The 20188-nt window shown below is 46.5% G+C and overlaps 1 protein-coding gene across 1 annotated transcript in view; it reads left to right on the forward strand.

Annotated features, from left to right (window-relative positions):
• WRN (Werner syndrome RecQ like helicase) overlaps positions 1-20188 on the forward strand; it is an 83030-nt gene that overhangs the window by 1865 nt on the left and 60977 nt on the right. The window contains exons 2-5 of the mRNA XM_027853733.1: positions 14353-14466; positions 17090-17190; positions 19017-19162; positions 19713-19858. Coding sequence (XP_027709534.1) covers positions 14371-14466; positions 17090-17190; positions 19017-19162; positions 19713-19858 — 489 coding nt within the window. The 5' untranslated portion in view covers positions 14353-14370. The remainder of the gene's footprint in view (positions 1-14352; positions 14467-17089; positions 17191-19016; positions 19163-19712; positions 19859-20188) is intronic.

Consider the following 20188-nt stretch of genomic DNA (forward strand, 5'->3'; position numbering starts at 1 on the left):
GCCCTGCCGGCGGCCTCGGGAAGAGGACCAGCGAGCTGGGGAAGGCGGCGTCTCGACTGGCCGGGGACTTGGGGGTAGGCGAGGCAGGGCTGCGCGGGACGCCGGGCCCTCGGCCAGTTTAAGCCAGAGGCCTTCCCTGGCCTCCCTCTGTTCGAGCCTGCACCCACTGAGTGAGAATTGACACGAAGGATGGCCCGTCGTGCCTCCGCCAGCGGCTCGATCGGGAGGGTCCTGGCTCGGAGGGAAACGATCGCTGTCTACACTCGCTCGGAGCCATCAGACCCCCAAACATTGAGCCCGGGAGGCTTAGGCTAGGACCTGTTCTGGGCCTGTCGCTAAGAGCCACAGTGATTTGGGTTTAAAAGCATAGTCAGGTATCTCCATTTGAATCCCAGTGGGCTTTATCAAAGCCTCGTTTTCCAGAGCTTTATTTCAAGAAATCATAAATAAAATTTACATTAGACAAAGGAGTTAATTGTTGCAGTTTTTTGGGGGCAGGAATGGTAGAATAAGTAAGGAAGAAAAAAAAAAAAACCAGCCCCCAAACCCAGGATACGTTGAGAAGCGTGCACGATCCAAAATTTATATTCATTTGTACAGAGCCCACGTGTAACGTATGACTCCAGAGGAGGAGGAGGAGGAGGAGGAGCACCTTTGGGATATGAAGAAAGGCTACTCCCTCCCCCTCGGCCCGTCCCTGCTCTCTAGGAGATCACCACCTTATAGGAGAGATAACATGCGTACGGCTGTGCACAAACAAGTTATACAGAGGATAAATTGGAGAAAATCGACAGAGGGAAGGCCCTAGCATTAAAGGAGGTCTGGAAAGGCTTCCCATACAAGATAGCATTTCTTCTGAGATTTCCTTTAGATGTCAGAGAAACCTGGAGATAGGGAGATGAGGAGGATTGGGACTCTGGGGCCAATGGACATCCCGGGAATCAGGAGATGATGGCTTGCTTGAGGGACAGCAAGGAGGCCTGTGTCACCGGATTGCAGAGTATGTAAATGGGAAGGAGGAGTAAGATACAAGAATATTGGAAAGGTGAGAACAGAGGAGGCCTTTCAATGCCAAATAGAGGATTAGATAATGAGTTCAATTTTGGACATGTTGAATTTAAGATTCTGTAGGACAGTTGGTTCAAGGTATCCATTACAGGCACCTGGAGATGTGAATCTGGCCATCAGGGGAGAGTTTCAGGATTTCAAATGAGAAAGAAATGAGTTACTCATGGACCAGACTATCTGTCGTCGGCTGACTTAGGCAGGTCTAGTGCTTTAGGCTTGGTGTTAGAAAAAAGAAAATCCTAGATCACGGAGCAATTTCTTTTTTTAAAATAACAATGTTTTATTTTTTCCTCAGTTATATGTTAAAACTTAACACTTTTTTTTTAAAGTTTTCAGTTCCAAATTCTGTCCCCTCCTCCCTCCCTCCCTCCTTTGTACCTTTGTAAAACATTTCCATATTAGTCATTTTGTACAAGAAGACTTGAACCAAAAAAACAAAAACAAAAACAGCACAAAAGAATAGGAGAAAGAAAGAAAGTGGAAAAACAGTATGTTTCAGTCTGTATTCAGGTAATATCAGTTCTTTCTCTGGAAGCAAATTGCATGTTTCATTATGAGGCCTTTGGAATTGTCTAAGATCGTTGTATTGCTGAGAAGAGCTAAGTCATTCACAGTTCTTCGTCATACAGTATTGCTGTTACTGTGTGCAACATTCCCCTGGTTCTGCTCACTTCATTTTACATCACTTCATGTTAAATCTTTCCAGGTTTTTCTGAAATCGTTCTGCTTGTCATGTTATAACACAATAATATCCCATCACAATCATACCACAACCTGTTCAACTGTTTTCCAGTTGATGGACATCTCCTTGATTTCTAGTTCTTCGCCACCACAGTAAGAACTGCTATAAATATTTTTGTACAAATAAGTCCTTTTCCTTTTTTTTTTTTCCTGATCTTTTTGGGATACAGACCTGGCAGTGGTATTGTTGGATCAAAGGGCACTCGAAGTTTTATGGCCCTTTGGGCATAGTTCCAAATTGCTCTCCAGAATGGTTGGATCAGTTCCCAACTCCACCAACAATGCATTAGTGTCCCAGTTTTCCCACATCCCCTCCTACATTTGTCATTTTCCTTTTCTGTCGTGTAAGTCCATCTGGTGGATGTGAGGTGGTACCTCAGAGTTTTAATTTGCATTTCTCTAATCAGTGGTGATTTAGAGCACTTTTTCTTATGACTATATAAATAGCTTTGATTTCTTTGTCTGAAAACGGTTCATATCTTTTGATCATTAGTCAATTGGGGAATGACTTGTATTCTTATAAATTGGACTCAGTTCTCTATATGAGAAATGAGGCCTTTATCAGAGATGCTTGTTGCAAAATTCACCCTTTCCCCCCAGTTTTCTGCTTTCCTTTTTAATTTTGGTTGCATTGGTTTTGTTTGTGCAAAACCTTTTAAATTTTATATAATCAAAATGATACATTTTCCATTTTGTAATGCTCTCTTTATCTTGTTTGGTCCTAACTCTTCCCTTTTCTATAGATCTGAGAAGTGCACTATTCCTTGCTCTCCTAATTTGCTTATGGAATCACTCTTTATGTCTGAAGCATGTACCCATTTTGACCTTATCTTGGTATACAGTGTGAGATGTTGGTCTCTACCTAGTTTCTGCCGTACCGTTTTCCCATTTTCCCAGAGTTTTTGTGACATAATGAGTTTTTGTCCCAAAAGTTTGAGTCTTTGCATTTATCATATGCTAGATTACCATGATCATTTGCTGCAATATATTGTGTACCTGATTTATTCCACTGATCCACCACTCTATTTCTTAGCCAGTACCAGATTGTTTTGATAATTACTGCTTTATAATACAGTTTCAGATCTGGTACTGCTAGACCACCTTCCTTTGCTTTTTTTTTCATCGATTCCCTTGATATTCTTGACCTTTTGTTCTTCCAGATGAATTTTATTATTTATTCTAACTCTATGAAATAATTTTTTGGCAGTTTGATTGATGTGGCAGTGAAGAAAGAGATTAATTTAGGTAGGATTGTCATTTTTATTGTGTTCGCTTGGTTTAGCCATGAGCAGTTAATAGTTTTCCGATTTAAATCTGACTGAGGTGAGGCCTAGCTTGTGGCCTGTGCTTGGGGGTTGTGCTGGGGTGAGGTCTTGCTGTGCTTCACAGACTGATGGCTTGTCTGGAGGCTGCTGGCCTGTAGGAGGGTGGGGCCTAGCTGTTGGATTGTCCCAGGGCTCAGAGCTTTGCTGCTGCAGGCCCTCTGTTGTGAAGCTGCCTGCTGCTGCTGCTCTTGGACCTGGCTCCCATCCCACACCAGTGAGACGGACCTTTGCTGCAGAGCTGGTAAGCTGCTTCCCAGCTCCTAAATCAGTTCTGAGGTGGTTTTTAAGTTGTTTGGAGGAGAATTTGGGAGAGATCCAGGGAGTTCCTGCCTCACTCCGCCATCTTGGCACCTGAAGTCCTCGTGTAGCAGTTTCAAAAGGAATTATCCTTAGCCATGGTGTGGAAAGGATACTCAGCAAGGAAATAGCATTGACTCACTTGGGTCAAGCTCTCCTGCCTGCAGCTTGGTCTGCCAGTCAGACACCTGACGATGGAGTTGACATTTACTGCCCTGGCATTTTGTTCTTTGGTCCTCATGAAACCATGTTAAAGGCACAGAGTGTCCTGAGCCAGATTAGTCTTGAGAACAGTTTGCATATCTTTTAAGGAAATATTAGCCTAGCCTGAGTGGCACATTGTGCTCCTACTGTACCACATGAACATTTAACAAAAGGAGGTTTAATAATAATAATGATAGCTAACTTATATTGCACTTTAAGGTTTACAGGAGCTTTAGAAATATCTCATTTTGTCCTCACAAAAACCCTGGCAGGTAAATGTTATTATAACTATGTTGGAAGAATCTGAGGCAAGCAGGTTGTGACTTGCCCAGGGTGATGTAAATAGTAGGTGTCTCTCCGGATCTCGGGTCATATCTACCACATCACAGGGCTGCTTCTCAGTAGGTGGCCTGGAAAGGATCTTCAGCAATGGTGCAGCATTAGTTCAGCGGGGCGTTGCCCCCGCCTCCTCATCTCCGAGCTAGAAGTGTCGTGTTGGAGGTCTCCGCCCCCTGCCCCTTGTGCTCAGGCCTGTCATACAGATGGAGTCAGGCTGCCGAGTCTTCTGAACCATCTGAGTCCTGGGCACCAGTTAGTGGCCCCTCCTCGGCAGGGATCTTAGTGGATGTTGCTTCTGCCATGATTCTGACAAAAAAAAAATGTGGCTAGTTTTTATATCAGATTTATGTGGCGGCCTCTCACCCAGTGAGCCTTCCCTTGCCAAAAAGGAAAGAAGAAAAAATAATAAAACCAATATATTGCATCTGACAATAAATGTTATATTCCAAATTGTTTAGTCATTCTTAAAATTTCTTTAAAAAGTGTTTTGTAATTCTATTTGTGTCTTGAGTGTATAGGTTGACTACCACTTTATGCATTTAATAGTTAATTTCCTTTTCTACTTAATTGGATTTTATTATTGTTATATAGAACTACTGATGAATTTAATGAATTTTTTTTTTTGGTACCCTTTTTTGTTAATGGTTTCTTTACTAATGCTTGGCGGTTTTTGTTTTGTTTTGTTTTGGGTTTTTTTGGACCACTTAGGGTTTATTGGGTTCACCCTGTTTGGGAATCTCATCTGAAGAGGCAAAGATCCCCTGAGTAAATAATATACAAGGTTAATGTAGGTTTCGTGGAGTGAGGAACAGGGTGCAGGCGTGAGGACCCTGCAGCCTCGAGGCCACATGTGGCCCTCTAGGTCCTCAAGTGTGGCCCTTGGACTGAATCCAGACTTCACAGAACAAATCCCCTTAATACCTGGTGGGAGTGGGGCAAAAGTAGGTTGATCAGGGTCCCAGTACTGGGGCTCAAAGCTGATCTGATGCAACAATGACCGTTTTACTAAGTTTCAGGGGTAGGACAGAAAGGGTGAGGGAGGCTAGGTGGTTTATCACCACAGGTTGCAAAACAGGATACCGTGGCCCGGCCTGTTTTGTGTTGCTTGTATTGAAAGCACTAATGGGAGAGTATAGATAAGGTGTGTGAACACGAAGGAGTGACTCTCACAACGGAGGAGCTCTGGATCCCCATAGTCGTAGGGAAATGAACTGTGGGGCAGTAGGATGACGCTGTAGACATCTGTGACTTAAGTGCACGCTTGCTATGGGGCCTTCTTTCTCTCCAGTGCTCTCCATACTTCCCTCTCAGAGTCTGCTTTCTCTTAGGGTGTTTGTTGGTTTTTGTTTTTGTTAAGGAAATCATTATGTCACTACTAGATAGGATTCATTTGAGCTCCTTTGCCTGTGTTTTTCCTGTTGCTGTTTCTTTTCATTGCTATCACGAGCATTTCCAGAACTGTCATAATTTGGCGGGGAGAGAGGATAGCTTTTATTGCCATGCTTATCAAGTTTATCTTGTTTCTTGTGCTTCCCAGTTGTAAATAGTGGCAGCTTTGGATTTTACAGATAGATACTTTGTTATATTAAAATTAGTCTTTTCTCTGTGATTTTAGGTATAAATGAGTGTGCTTTGTTAAAGGCTTTTCTGAATCTGTTGTTATAATCTTGTAATTTAAGGTGTTTTCGATTGGCCATAGTTTTCTGACCGTGCCGTACTGTCCAAGTCTTTTTACTAGAATTTTATTTCAGATGTTGGCATTAATGTTAACTGATAGCATTGGTTCTTTCTTTGCTTTTTCTCTCCCTAGTTTAGGCGTTAGGACCATATTTGTCTCTTAAAAGGCGTCTGGGAGGGTGTTTTTGCCAGTTTTTGACAGTTGGTGAAGCCCTGCTATCTTGGACTCTTTAAGCAGGTTGCCACAAGTCCAATCTAGCCAGTTCTCTGCTCTTTTCCTTTCTGGACTTGTGTCCATGTGCATCTGCAGGGTCTGTCCCTATTGATTTTCTGATAAGTCAGGGGATTAGTGATCCTACTGCATACTGGGATATTGTTCCATACTCATTGCTTTGCATTTCATTTTTCATTTGTGATTATTGGGCTACTCTCCTTTTGGGTTACCATGATAAAGTTGAGGAAGTCCTGGGGCCTAGGGTCTTTGGGAGCACAGCCACCTGGAGGACCTCATCAGTCCCAAGGTTCCTTCCTCATGCCATCTGGACATTGTCCATGGTGGCTAACATCTTTGTCTAGTATCCGGTTGTTTTCCAGCCTCCCTTGACCATCATCATTGTTGGGTACCTTGATCTCAGTGGTTGTATTAAGGAATGTGTGTAATCTGTTTTTGCTTTAATGCCGTGTTTTGCTCTGACGAGTCAGATGCTGTTTTTACAATCACCAAGCGGCCCGCCAGAATCTCGGCACCTTTATTCTGTTTTGAGACTGTGGAGCTGTGGATGTTGAAGGAGGTTGTCCCCGACAGCCTCCTTGTCCCCTTCCCTTCCATAAGGCACATCATTCTTGGAAAGCTGTGAGAGTAATAACGGGGGGTTACGGCTGAATTCTCGATGGCATTTATTGGCTGACAACGTAGATTGTGGAGTTATCATCCCAAGACTTCTCCATTCCCATCCTCCCCTTACCCTGTATTCCACCACGCACCAAGTTCACCGCATCTCTAACGTTCGCTCCTTTCTCTCCACTCATCTGGGCACCATCTGGGTTCAGGCCCTCATTGCTGTTTGACTGGATGGTTGCAGTCACTCCCTCCTCATGGGCATCTCTCTCAGGTTTATCTATTCTCCAGTTCATTCTTCATAGTAAAGCTCTCTAAGTGAGCAATCTGTCCTCTTTAAGTTAGATTTTATGTCCTTTTCTGATCCTCTGAAGTAACAGGTCCTGACATAATTGCATTTGTTTCAAATCCAGGCTGTATTTACACCTGTACGTGTTTTGGAGCTATTTACATTTTATAATATGAAATTAGAGAATTGAGAATAATCCCAGAAATTCCCGTTTCAAGTCAGTATCGTAACACAGTGAATAATTGAGGAAATGACTCTATTTACTTTGAACAATGTGTAATTAAACACTTGTATGGAATGTATAGAAACCTGGCACTGATTACTTCAGCCCTTAGTCAATGGAGTAAGTGGACATCAGATCACCTTGTAAGGATTCAATTGCCAACAAATTTTCTTTCAGAGATTTCCCCCCTTTTTCTGGAATTGAAACAGTTATATATTGCATTGAGGTGAACAGTATGTGAAGTACTTTTGTTTCTTGGATCCTGTTCACATTTGCTGGCCTAATGCCATTCAGTCTTTTGCTGATTGGGCAGGTCACCAGCATGGCAGAAATGGGGCCTCGTTGCCATAGCACAGTAGGTTTCAAGGATAGGCATTGGGAAGCTCTGGCATTGGAGCTCAGTCTGCCTTCTCCTGAGAGGGTTACTTCTGCACTTGGGGTCCCCAACTCTAAATTTAAAACTGATTTGGAGGAAGATTCTACCTCTCTGTGACCCAAAGTTTGGCGACTGCATTTTAGGGCCCGGATAGTTTGGGTATAATGGCACCTGCTGCTTCTGGGGGGATTGGTGAAACAGGGACGGCACCTGCCTCCTCCCCGATGCTGCCTTACATGGGTGATCATCTCCCTTGTCTGGAGGAGGAACTTGGAACTTGGAGCCAACTCAGTGATGTGCCCCTATGTCAGAGATCCCAGTAAGAAGCATCACCCAGACTTAGGCATAGGCAGGGCCTCCAGACACCAATCCAGGGCTCTGTCCCTTGGACTCTGGCTGAGCTAACTTCTGGATTGTGACTGGTCTTGGCTGTACTAATGTAACCTTAATTTTTAATCTTTTTAATGTAATTTTTTTTATATTTTATAAAATTTTTAATAATCTTTAAGAAAAACATTTTTGTCCTTTAGATAGCTTAACATTAGACCACCCTGAAGGGCCCATCAAGAGATGTAGGCTCCCTCCCCCTTCCCCCACACTTCTTTTTGTTTTTTGGTCTATAAGGAAAGAAAGTAGAGACAGGGTGAATGTTTTTATTTCAAAGTAAAATTATAATGAAATGTTTGCATTGACACACCTTATCCTTCAAGTATTAATACTTTCATATTATTTCATCTTTCATGAAGCTGTGGCTTTGGCGGTGGAAATACTCTTCCTTGCTGTAGAGAGTACAACTTCCTCATTTCCTTAGTTGGGTCTGGTTTTCCTGTGTTGCTGTTACTGAAAAAATTATTTTCCTGCTGGTGACTTTGTTTGTGGTGATCCACTTCTGTGACCTTGACCGATATGGTCATCCACTGACCTGGGCTTGAGCTTTTCTCCCCAGGCAAAAGAGAGCTTGAAGGACCCAGGGCCAGTTCCATTATGTGAACACTTGGGGACATGAGAGGTTAGAATTGATTCCTCATAGGTTGCCCTTCTGGACCGACATGAGGGACAGAATCAGAGGGCCCATGTGAGTACACAGATTTAGAACAGACGAGAAAACTGGTCTTGGAGCCCCTTCAGAGCATGATGACATTTTGGAACCCCTGGGGGGACAACACTAGTAGTGTCTCTCAGCTATTGGTGTTTGGGCCTTGCTATTTAAGGCTTTTATCAGTAATTTGAATAAAGGCCTGAGTGACCTTCTGTTGGGATTGGCAATATGGCAGAGTCAGAAGGGCTGAGCAGTATGGATGGCAGTGAGATTCCAAAATGAGTTAAGCTATTAGGGCTCAATAGGTAAGATGAAATTTTATTTATTTAAACATTGATGTATTTTGTTTTGACATCATCCCTGCAACAATGAATAAAAAATGAAAACAAAAAGTAGTCAAGTAAAACCCTGCAGCAGAATAAAGATTGACACAATGGTCCATGCCCAGAGCGTCCTGTCTCTGCAGAGGAGGAAGGGGAGCCAAGGATGGGGGGGGTGGGTTGGGGGACAGGGGGAGGCTGGTTTCATCAGGGTGATTATACAGATTTCCATTTTCTTTTTTTTTTTGTTTACATTACGGTAGTGATGGTGATTATGGTTCTTCTGATTCTGCTTACTTCACTTTGAGTCAGGTCATAGAAGTCTTCTTATGCTTTTCTGTAGTCTTTGCCTTCATCATTCGTTCCCTATTGTGCAGTAATATGCCATTCCGTTCATATACCACAACTTGCTTAGCCATGGCCATCTCTCTTGTTTCCAGTCCTTTGTTACCACAAAGAGGGCTGATATAAATATTTCAGGAATAAATGAGACCTCTCTGTCTTAGACTTCCTTGGGATACATGCCTAGTAGAGGGATTTTAGGGTCAGAGTGCAGACATTTTGACACTGCCTTGGCATCATTCCAAATTGCTCTGCAGACTGGTTGAAAATTCACAGCTCCACTAATAATCTACTGGAAGACTTGTCGTTTCACATCCCTTCTAACATTGACTATTCCTTTTTTAAATTTTTAATTAATTAATTTTTAGTTTTCAACATTCACTTCCACAAGATTTTGAGTTTCAGATTTTCTCCCCATCTCTCCCCCTGACCATTCCTTTAATGAGAATTATTTTAAAAGTCTTATTTAATTGGGTATAAAAGACAGCTAGGTGACTCGATGGATAGAGCACTGAGCCTGGAGTCAGGAAGACCCGAGTTCAGATGTGGCCTCAGATATTTACTAGCTGTGTGATCCTGGGCAAGTTACTTAACCTCTGTTTGCCTTGATCCACTGGAGAAGGAAATGGCAAACCACCCCATGGACATTATAGTCCACAGGATTGTGGAGAATCGGACACAACTGAACAACAATGCTTGGGCTCAGAAATCAACTTCACGAGGACCAGAGTAAGGAAGCCTAGGTAGGCAGGACTTTAAACCAGATGCAGGAATCCTGATGGAGCAGCCCTGAATCAGCTCATTAGTTCTGTGGCACGTTAAAAGCATCCTCCTTAATGATGTCCCGTGGAAGGGGGGCGGTGCCAGGTGCCCAGAGCGCACCTGGAGTGTTGGGGTCAGTTCTGGTCTGTCCCATTTGGAGAAGGCCATCGATAACTGTGGGAGGATAGGAGGGTATGGACTGTACAGCAGGAGGGCTGGTCACAGGAAGTAGGGCTGCTGAGCTTGGATTAGAGCTGTCTTTGATTATTCAAAGGGCTGAGTCCATCGGACAGACCTAGGGCTCTGGCTGGACACTGCAGAAAGGCATAGTTCAGCGTAAGGAGGAGCTTCCTGGTGATTGGAGCTGTCCAGGTGTGGGAGGGCCTGCCTTGGGTCTAGGTGGGTTTCTTTTTAGTGGAAGGCTTCAGGTGGAACCTAACTGATTAGAATTCAGAGGGTCTCAGAGCTGCCTGGAATATCTCCTGAATGCATTGCTGTAACTATATTTTAAAAAACAATTTTATGCACAACGTGATTTTACTCTGGCCTGTCTAATTTGAAACCTGGAGGCTTTGTACCAGTGAATTGAAAAAGTGGCTTGAATATTCTGGACCTTGTGAACTACTTGAATTCTAGGCCGAGTGCCTGGGAACACGTAGACATGAGAATCCAAGCAGTCAGGTACCCAGCCAACATTAATTAAGTGCCTACCGATGTTCCCGGCCCTTGGGAGGTGCTGGGAATTCAGAGGCAAAAAGTGAAGTTATTGTTGCCCCCATGAAGCTGACATGTATACCTCTCAGCACATACGGAACAAACACAGGACTGGTTTGGGAGGGACGTGGGGGTGGGGACACTCTGGAAAGGCAGGAGAAGGTGATGCTTGAATGGAGTGGAGCTGAAGAAGTAAGGGTTTCCACAACCCGGAAGGGATGAGGGAGGGCATTTCAGGTGGGGGATACGACGAGTGCAAAGGCGTGAAGTGGGAGAGGAAGCAGGAAAGTGTTGTGAGGGAGAAAGCAGGGGCCATTTTGGCTAGACTGAAGAATGGGAAGGCAGAAAAGGGAGGAGAGAGGGAGGGTGGAGCCAGCTGGGGAAAGTCTTCAGAAGCCCAGGAGGAAGGCCCTTTTCTTTGCCAGGCCCCTGCTCCTGATGCTGGACTCTCTCTGCAGGAGCCAGACCTTCATTGCCCTGCCCCCGTTTTCTGCACGAGAATGTAAGCTTCTCAAAGGCCAGGATGGCTTCTGGGTGTTTCAGTGTCATTTCCAGTGCTTGGCATGTACATAATACTTACGAGTAGTAAGTTCTTAATAAGTGCTTGCTGTTTTAGTCAAGAGGAAACAGAGAATGTTGGCATCTACTGAGTTGGGGACTTACTTGATCAGGAAGGTGACCTATCATTCAAATGAGATGTTGAGAGGTGGACTGGAGTGGTGTGTGAGTGTGTGTGTGTGTGTGTGTGTGTGTACGTACGTGTGTATGGTACACCAGTGGATGGCAACGATGTTGTGACAGTAAAAACAAGACTTGGAAGGCTTGACGAGGGATTGGTTATGTGGGCTGGGGGTGAGTGAGGAGCTGAGGGTGCCATGGGGAGCTGGCCAGTACTGGGGGAGCTTGGAAGAGGAGGATTTAGGGGACCTAAAATATCCTGTAGGCATTTTAAGCAAAGATGAATTTAGTGGCAGGGTTGTGCAGACAGTTGCCTCAATTTACTGCATTACTGGGTATAGGGTTCATTTAATTCTGCAGTTGATACTGTGGGCTGAAAGCCTAATGGAGGTCACCAGTTTACATCTTAGGTTTGCCCTATTCCCTCCTCTAAGTGAGACTTGTCAAAGGCTGTTTATATTTTTGTGCTGTGTGTGTGTGTGTGTGTGTGTGTGTGTGTGTGTACGTACGTACGTACACATATTTGCAGGTTAACAACATGTGCAGTGCTTCATGCCAGGCAGACCCTCCCCCTCGGCTCCCGTTTCACCTCGTGCTGCTCGTGTTCTGCACCTGGATGTGTCCACACCTGGGATTTTGCATGGTGTCAGAAACCCTTCTTCCCTTTCTCTCTGGATCCAGGGACACTGGAAGAGCTGTGCCCTTCCCTTGGGGTGGCTTCCACCAGGGGCCAGCAGGGTTGGCAGGAATGATGGATGGTAAAGGAAGCTAGGGATTGGTTCCTTCCCAGTGGGAGGATTCCATCCTTGGTTACTTCTGGTGCCCTTGTACATAGTGGAATGGGAAGTCAGGAAATGAAATGTGATGGGACTTGGGGGATTTTGTTTTTAAGTTAGTTTTTTCAGTTGACAAAAACTTATTTTCTCTCCTACCTACCGGCAGGGTTAGAAAGAATTGAAAAGGAAAGAAATGCAAAACCTTTCCATCAAACATGCATAGTCAGACAAAAAATTCTGCATTGGCGAAGACTAAAAATATATTGGCTCAGTCTGTCCCACGAGGCCATCCCCTCTCTGCCAGGAGGTGTGAGTGACCGGTTTCCTCAGGAATCCTCTTCAATCATGTTTGGGCATTGTGTTGCTTAGTGCCTGTGCATCTCTTGGAGTTGTTTTGTAGGTGACTTTTTGTCTCCTATGATTATCCTCAAGGACAGGACCCTCTGCATTTGGGATGCCCCTCAGGGACATGTTGTCAGCACAGCAATGGGCACAGCGTCTGAGCTGGAAGGGACCCCCCGCAGTCCATCTCCTCCAACCCATGCTTAGACAGATCTCCTTTACAGCCTACACCTGATAAAAGGTCTTCCTTGTTCTGTTGAAAGCTCTCCAAATGCTCCATTCCTAGGTGCCCGTTCCACTTTTGGATACCTCTAATTATGCTTCCTGACACGAAGCCTTGGCCTCGTGGCAACGTCCCCCGCCCTGCTTTCTTGCTTTTGGTTATCCCTAGGGCCAAGCAGACCAAGGCCCATCATCCATGTAACAGCCCTTCTGATACATAAAGACAGCCATGGTCCTCTCTCGTCACTCTTCTGGGCTAAACATCCCTGATTTCTTCAACAGAGCCTCATGTAGCTTGGTTTTGAGGCTCCATCCAAAGTCTCGCTGTCTGTATCAGAATCAGTAGAGTGGAATTGTACTGGTTCTGTTTTCCAGAAGTGGAATTGAGTGCCTTGGGAATGGGATGGGTTCCCCTTGCAGTGGGTTTGTTTTTTTTAAAGAAACATTGAAAATTTTTTTAAAATTCAGATTTATTTGAGTTCCAAATTTGTCTTCTTTCTTTCTCCCCTCCTCCTCTCCCTCTTCCCAGTTGAGAAGACAAGAAAAACAAAACCCCTGGTACAAACATGTATAGTTCATTAAAACAAATTCCCCTCATCGGCCACATTTAGAAGAGTCTGTCTGCCCTCTGGACCCATCTCACCCTTCCTGTGGGTGGAGAGCATGTCTCCTCATGAGTCCTCTGGAATTGAGGTGGATCACTGTGCTGACCAGAGTTACTAGGTCTTTACAGTCTGGCTGTTACTGTGTATGAGGTTCTCCTGGTTCTGCTCGCTTCACTTTGCATCAGTTCGTATAAGTTTTCCCAGGTTTCTCTGAAACCATGCCTTTCATCAGTCCTGATAGAAAGATAGTATTCCATCACATTCAGACATCACGGCTTGTTCAGCCGTTCCCCAGTTGGTGGGCATTCCCTCAGTTTCCAGTTCTGTGCTGGTTTTGTACACGTGGCTCTTTTCCCTCTTTCCTTGATCTTTGGGGTATAGACCTAGCAGTGGCATAGCTGAGTGATTGACCTGCAGTTCAGCATCCAGTGTCTGGCCTCCGAATGGCTTTGCAGAAGGATGATGACCCATGACTTTGCTAAGCTTTTTTGAAAACAGGTTAATGGAGCCAAGTAATGAGTGATTCAGGATATTTAATTCCTGGAGAACATGAAGACGTGTCCTTTACCCGGCCCAACATTGTCATTGTCCTTGAGTTGAAGATTATTCTATGACAGCAAACCCCCCCCCACCAAAAAAAACCCTACAGATTTAAGCCTGAAAGTGAACTTGGGGCTCACCTCGGCCATTGTCTAGGTGGATATTTTTAGTTACATTTTTGAGGTTTGATGTTTTCCTGTTGCTTTGCAGACCCCTGCTCATCTTAATGGTGTGGGGAGCAGAATGCAGGCATCTGCTTTAGAGAGCTAGATGACAACTTCACGTCTGGGTGTGTCTCACACCTCTCCTTCCAGCCGTGCTGAATCTCTGAGTCGCAGGGATCTCGGGGGTCCCGCCTTCTCTGGGCCCTCTGCAGTGGTCCATCCCACCGTCAGCACGCCTCGTTAGGGGTTGTGCCTCTGAGCCCAGGGCTTCTCTGGTGGGATTTCCTGCAGCCTTGGGGGTCCAGCCGAAGGAAGGCCATAACTGCCCTTCACCCACATGCCCTGCCTGGGCGCCCGCTGCTCATAGGCTAAGATTGCCCACTTCCTCCAGCTGAACTTCCTGCAGCTTTCTCCGGAACTCCTTCCCCATCTTGGCTGAATCTTTGTTTTTTGTTTTTTTCTTGTTTTAAGGACCAGAGATTTATCAGGATGAATGCAAATACGGTGACAAGGACTGTCCAGGTACGGAAACTTCCTGAGTGGATGTCTGCACCGCGTGAGGGAAGTGATGCCGATAAAAGGAAGGTTCGTTACTCCTGGAGAATGCTTTTCATGTGAGGTTGTTGAGAGACTTTTTTCTGTTAGTGTTTTCTCTTGTGAAATGTGCTGTGTTCAGCATAGACAGTTTCTTCCTCAGTTTACCCGTCTGTGATTGGCTTTCAGCTTTGTTGTTAATAACTTAGACTGTCTGATGCTCCTGTGTGAACTGGGCCCATGAGAAATTTAAGTTTGATTGTCTGTCCAAGCGTCTATCTCTCATCAGCCATTGTTCACTTGTAATTGTGAGATGGTTTGTGTGATGAATGAGAAATAAAACTTGGTGAGTAGCAGTTTATAAAGAACTCTCCCTCTTCCACTGTCGGTACTCTCGATAATTATCCTTGTGAGTAATCCTCACGAGTCCTTAGATTGATCATGTGTCCCCTGTTGGGGGGCACCGTGCCAGGCCTGGGCAGTGTGAAGAGGGTGAAATGCTCCTGGCCTTTGAGGGCCAGGATTAAAAAGCTTTGTTTGTTTTTCATTATTGTTGTCATCTTTTCTTTAAATATGATCTTCTTGTCTCAACATTATCCTCCCTGTTCCCCCCACCCCTGACCTGAGCCATCCCTCCTGACAAAGAATATGATAGAGGAAAACAGCTTGCAGCCCTCCAGCAGAGCTCACCGGTCTGTTGGCGGAGCCTGGTGGTATAGACCAGTGCCTTCCATGCCCAGAGGTCCTCGCCCTGCCAAGGAGGGGAGGGAGAGTCCTTTTCTCCCGCCCTCTTTGGGGCCAGGCAGGGTCATGATAATTACACAGAGTTTATTGGAGTTTTTTCCCTATGTTTTTATTTATGTCACTGTGGTCTTTGCTTATGTTGTTTTCCTGGTTTTTTTGTACCAGTCCATATAAATCTTTGTTTACTTCTCTGAACTCCTCGTGTTTGTTGTTGCTTACAGTGAACTCCATTTCTGTTCCCTAATGGATGGGCACTGACTTTGTTTCTGGTTCTTTGCCGCTCTGCTAATTGGGTTTATAGAAGATCTTTTTATTTTGATCTTTGAGCTCCTCGGGTCGGTGCCCTGCACCGGGCTCCCTTGGTCGGAGGATACATCATTCTCTTAGCATAATTCTAAATTACTTTCTAAAATGGTTGGATAATTCACACAGGAGCTTACATTCTCCTGAGGAGATGTACTAGATAAATGTAGTATAAGGGAAATTGAGGAGAGAGGAGAGGGCATAATTAATGAGTCAGGTAAAGTGGCATGAACTGCATGTTGAAGGAATACAAGGTTTCTGAGCTATAGAAATAAAGAAACCTATTTTGGGCCTGGGGAACCGCTTGCACAAATGTCTGGAGATGGGAAATGGGGTATCAGGTTTGGGGAATGGCTAATGGTACATTTGGCTAGAACTCAATGTGTGTTGAAGAGTACTCTGAAAAAGGCAGCAAAGACAGATAAGAAACCTATTGGGGGACCCTTAAATGCTCAGCCTTGGGGTTTAATTTAATCCTGTAGACAACCAGGATCCAGTTAGGCAGCCAGCATTTATTCACCGGTCTCCTGAAGGACATGGGCAGATGTGTGCTTTGCAAAGATTATCTTGGCAGTTATGTGAGGGATAGATGGGGTAGAAGGGAGGCCAGAATCAGGGAGGCCCAGGAGGACGGGTACATGGTGGCCATGTGGACTGGAAAAGGAAGGGCATGAGAGACTGTGGAGGGGTTGGGATCAGGAGACGGAAGGTGTCCAGGGTGACAGTGAGGTGGGACCCTTGGTGACTGGAAGGATGGTGGGGTCCTGAGCAGAAACAGGGAGGAGATTTGGAGGAGAGTCCCAGGGAGGGGGTACGATCGTAATGAGTTCTGTTTCACTGAGTGTGAGAGGCCTGTGGGGCCTATAGCAAGAAGTATCCAGCAGGCAATTAATTAATGATGAGAAGTTAGGCCTTGATATGTGAAATTGGTGTCATCTGTAGAGAGATGATACTTCATGAGGGATCTGTCTGAGAGTGGTGTGGATGGGGAGAGGAGTAGAGGACCTTGGAGGGGAGGCTGAAGCCCAGGATGAGGGGGAGCAGAGGCCCGAGGGCCAGCCAGGAGAGGCTTCGAGGGCCTGCCCAGAGGAACTCTCAACAGAGCCTGGAGAACCTCAGAGTGGTTTGAGTTTGATGATGAGGCCGGAATCCAGAATGCAGGGGACTGAGGGGGGCATGTAGAAGGTCCTTTCCTTCTCTTCCCTCTCCCTCAGGACTGTTTCTCTGTCCCTCCTCCCCATCTCTCTCCTCCCCCTCCTCTTCCTTCCTCCTCCACCCTTTGCTCGCTCCCTCTCTCCTTTTCTCTCTGCCTTCTTTTCGTCTTGTCCCCTCCCTCCTTCCTCCTTCCCCTCCCTCTCTCCCTCCTCCCCCTCTCCCTTCTCCCCCCCCCTTTCTCCCCCCCTCCCTTCCCCCTCTTCCTTTCTCTCACTGGCATAGCCGACCTTGAGGGCAGGACCTTTTTTGTTTTTTTGCCTTTGTAGCCGAGCACACTGGGAGGTGCTCAGGACGTGTTGGTTGAATTGTCTTTGTATAATTAGAGCTCACTAGAGAAAGTCAGCGGAGAAAACACAAGCTAGTCATTTGAACTCCTTTTCTGATTTTGGTTTCCCTTGGGTCTTCTCTTCAGAGGAGTGTTCTGGAAGGTGGCCTTCCCCTGCTGGAATTCCCTGGCTCCATCATTTATAGCTTCGAAGCGAGCGATTGTTCCTTCCTGGCAGAAGATATCGGGTGAGAGTCACGCGTGCCTCGGCACTGGGGTGTCCCTGCTTCTGAGGGGAGCTGCCTGCGTCCTGAATTCCACGAGGGCCTGAGGCCTCGCTGACGCACAGGCTGGGCAGCCCCTTCTTGTTACTTGGGAGCAGAGGAGGATTGGAATCCAGGATCCTGGCCCCAAGGCCGGCCCTTTCTCCACTTGCCACACTGCTTGTTCTTCCTCTTCTCCTTCAATGTAAGGAGAACCTCTTTTTCAGATTTTATTATACTTTAAGAATGAAAAAATCTTTTTTTATTTCTCCCTTAGGTAGTTGGGGTTAAGTGACTTGCCCAGGGTCACACAGCTAGTAAGTGTCAAGTGTTTGGTCTGAGGCCGAATTTGAACTCAGGTCCTCCTGACTTCAGGGCTAGTGTTCTATCCACTGCGCCACCTAGCTGCCCCTAAGAATGAAAAAAATCTATCGCATAGCCTTCCCATAGCCAGAATCCGAGAAGGAGATTGGGAAACCTGTCCTTCAGAAGCTGTTTCACGTTGGGTCATTGTTTTGTATTTAGGGTTAGCCCTTTATTTACCACTATTTATCAACCTATTTCCAATGAATCCTGTTCAGGAAGAACAGTCGGTGTGCTGCAGTGGGAGGGAGTTGTGGGTGGTGGCGGGGGGGCCAGTTCTGACCTGAGGAAGGCTCTGTCCCGCACTAAGGAACTCGCGAGGCCAGACCAAAACCAGGCCTTTAAGCCCAGAGACTTCAGTTGCTTTAGAAAGCTTGGTTAGAGGTGTTTTCATTGGAAACCAACAATTCTAAAACTGTTCAGTAAATTCAGTCTCCAAACTGCGTCGCGGCAGGTTGTTAACCAAGCAGTCCCAGGGAAGGGGTTCAGGCAGGATTCAGGAGCCCTTGCAAGGGGGAGGGGTTGCGGTGGGTGGGGGGAGTGGCCAAGCGTTACTGACCCACCTTGGGGGCAGGACACCCCAGTCAGGTAACAGGCCCTGGGGGCCTGTGCGTGTTTGGTCTGTTCCTTTGACTTTATCAGTGCAGGGAATGTCTCCTTTGCCTCTTCTGGGCTTAGATGGTTGCCTGGGTCCAAGAGGCCGTGTGGCTTGTCGGTGGTCCCCCTGTTATCCAATCTGTGGCAGAGGCGGGGCTCAAATCCTAGCCTCCCTGATTTCACCCAGTCTCTCTCCGGTCTTCTCGTATCTACAAAACCCCTGTTTTGTGTTGAGTTAATAAATGAGTCTTGCTGTTTTTACCCCCTTGCAAGCTCCTCAGATCAGTCATAGATTGAGAGTTGGAAGGGACCTTGGAGTCACTTTCTGGGTGAGGAAACTGAGACCCAGAGCAGGAACCAGTAACATACCTTGCCTGGGATCACACCACTAGGAAGTCTCCAAGGCCAGATTCGTACCCTGGTCTTTCTCACTCCATGAGTGGCCTCCTCTCCCCTCCCATGCTGCCTCGGACCCGGTACCCCGCTCCAAAACACAGAACACTGGAGGGCTGTGTTGGTGGGAGAGGGGCAGCGGGTGCTGAGAGGAGACGGAGGCATCATTCTGCCTTCACTTGCGTGGAGGCCTTTGTAGGGTAGGTGTAATCTGTTAGCGTGTGGCCCGGCTAGTTTGTCAGGAGGCCTGGCCTTGCCAGGACAACGGGACCTGCTGTTGGGTTCCACGTCGTACCTTCTAGACCGGGTTTGTGCATCCTCAGAGGTAATGTGTGCACCACGTTACCTGACCACGTCTCTGACCTGAGAACGTTGACTCGAAAAGCTCTGCTTTCCACGGTGCTGCAGAATTGAAGATGTCGGGTTAATCGTGTGGCTTATTTTTTTTCCCCCTTCAGAGTGAGCTTGTCTGATGGTGCAGTGGTTGGATTTGACATTGAATGGCCTCCATCCTTCTGGAAGGGCAGGTCAGGCAGGGTCGCCCTCGTTCAGTTATGTGTATCTGAGAGCAAATGCTATTTATTTCACGTGGCTTCGATGTCAGGTTGGTACCGTTCTTCTGCTGTACTTTACACACTTGAGTGATGTAGCGTTGTGTTACTTCACCCCCATCCCCGACCCCGTACCCCACACACAGTCCATCGGACAAGTCTATATGTTAGGGGTCCAGGGGTCCGCGAGGGCTGGAATATTGGCCTCTTGCCTCTGAGAATCCTCAGTGTCCTTCAGGGCTCCACCTGGCATCATTGCCTGCAGGAGGCCTTTCCTTCTGTCCCCTTGCTAGAAGACCTGGAATTCCTCGGGGTCTGTTTTGGGTCTCCTCATGGATATGTGATTTTTGCCCATTGAATGTAAGCTCCTTGAGGGCCTAGCACGGTGCCTGGCTGGTAGTAGGTGCTTAATAAATGCTTGTTACATGGATGGTTACCCATGGTCTGGGCCTCGCAGGAAGAGGAGCGGTCTCGCAAGGTGACTGCCCTGAGAGTGCTGGGGGAGATGACGGGTGGGCGAGCAGGACGCAGAGAGGGGGCACGGTGCACAGACAGTTCTTGGGTCCCAGAGGGCCTGGCAACTAACCACAGAGGCCATTTCAGTTTTTCCTCAGGGATTAAAGATGTTACTGGAGAATGAAGCTGTTAAAAAGGCTGGTGTGGGAATGGCGGACCAGTGGAAACTGCTCCGAGACTTTGACGTCCACCTGAAGGGCTTCGTGGAGCTGGCCACTGTGGCGAATGAGAAGGTAGAGACACGCTTGGGTTTGCTGCTTCTCCTCGGTGGGAACCAGAGAAGGGGCCAGGACTTAGACACCCCTTGTGGAAGCCTGTCGTCAGTACCTGCTGTCATGGCAGCTCACTCCACCCAGCCTCCTCCTTTCTCACTTCCTTCCTTTTGCGAGACCTGGACTGATCGAGTGGTTTACAAAAAGAATTCCTATGGGTTGTGTAGGGGGAGGGGCAGTGGGGGTGGGAAGGGTTCACTTCTTCTTTCCCTTGTTCCTGTGTGTCCTGCCCACTTTTATCATTGGTCATTTCAGGACGCGTACTGCAAGCCCCACAGTGTCTGTAGGTAT

Source organism: Vombatus ursinus, unplaced genomic scaffold (genome assembly GCF_900497805.2).
Source record: "Vombatus ursinus unplaced genomic scaffold, bare-nosed wombat genome assembly UNPS02010193.1, whole genome shotgun sequence".
Classification (NCBI taxonomy): domain Eukaryota; kingdom Metazoa; phylum Chordata; class Mammalia; order Diprotodontia; family Vombatidae; genus Vombatus; species Vombatus ursinus.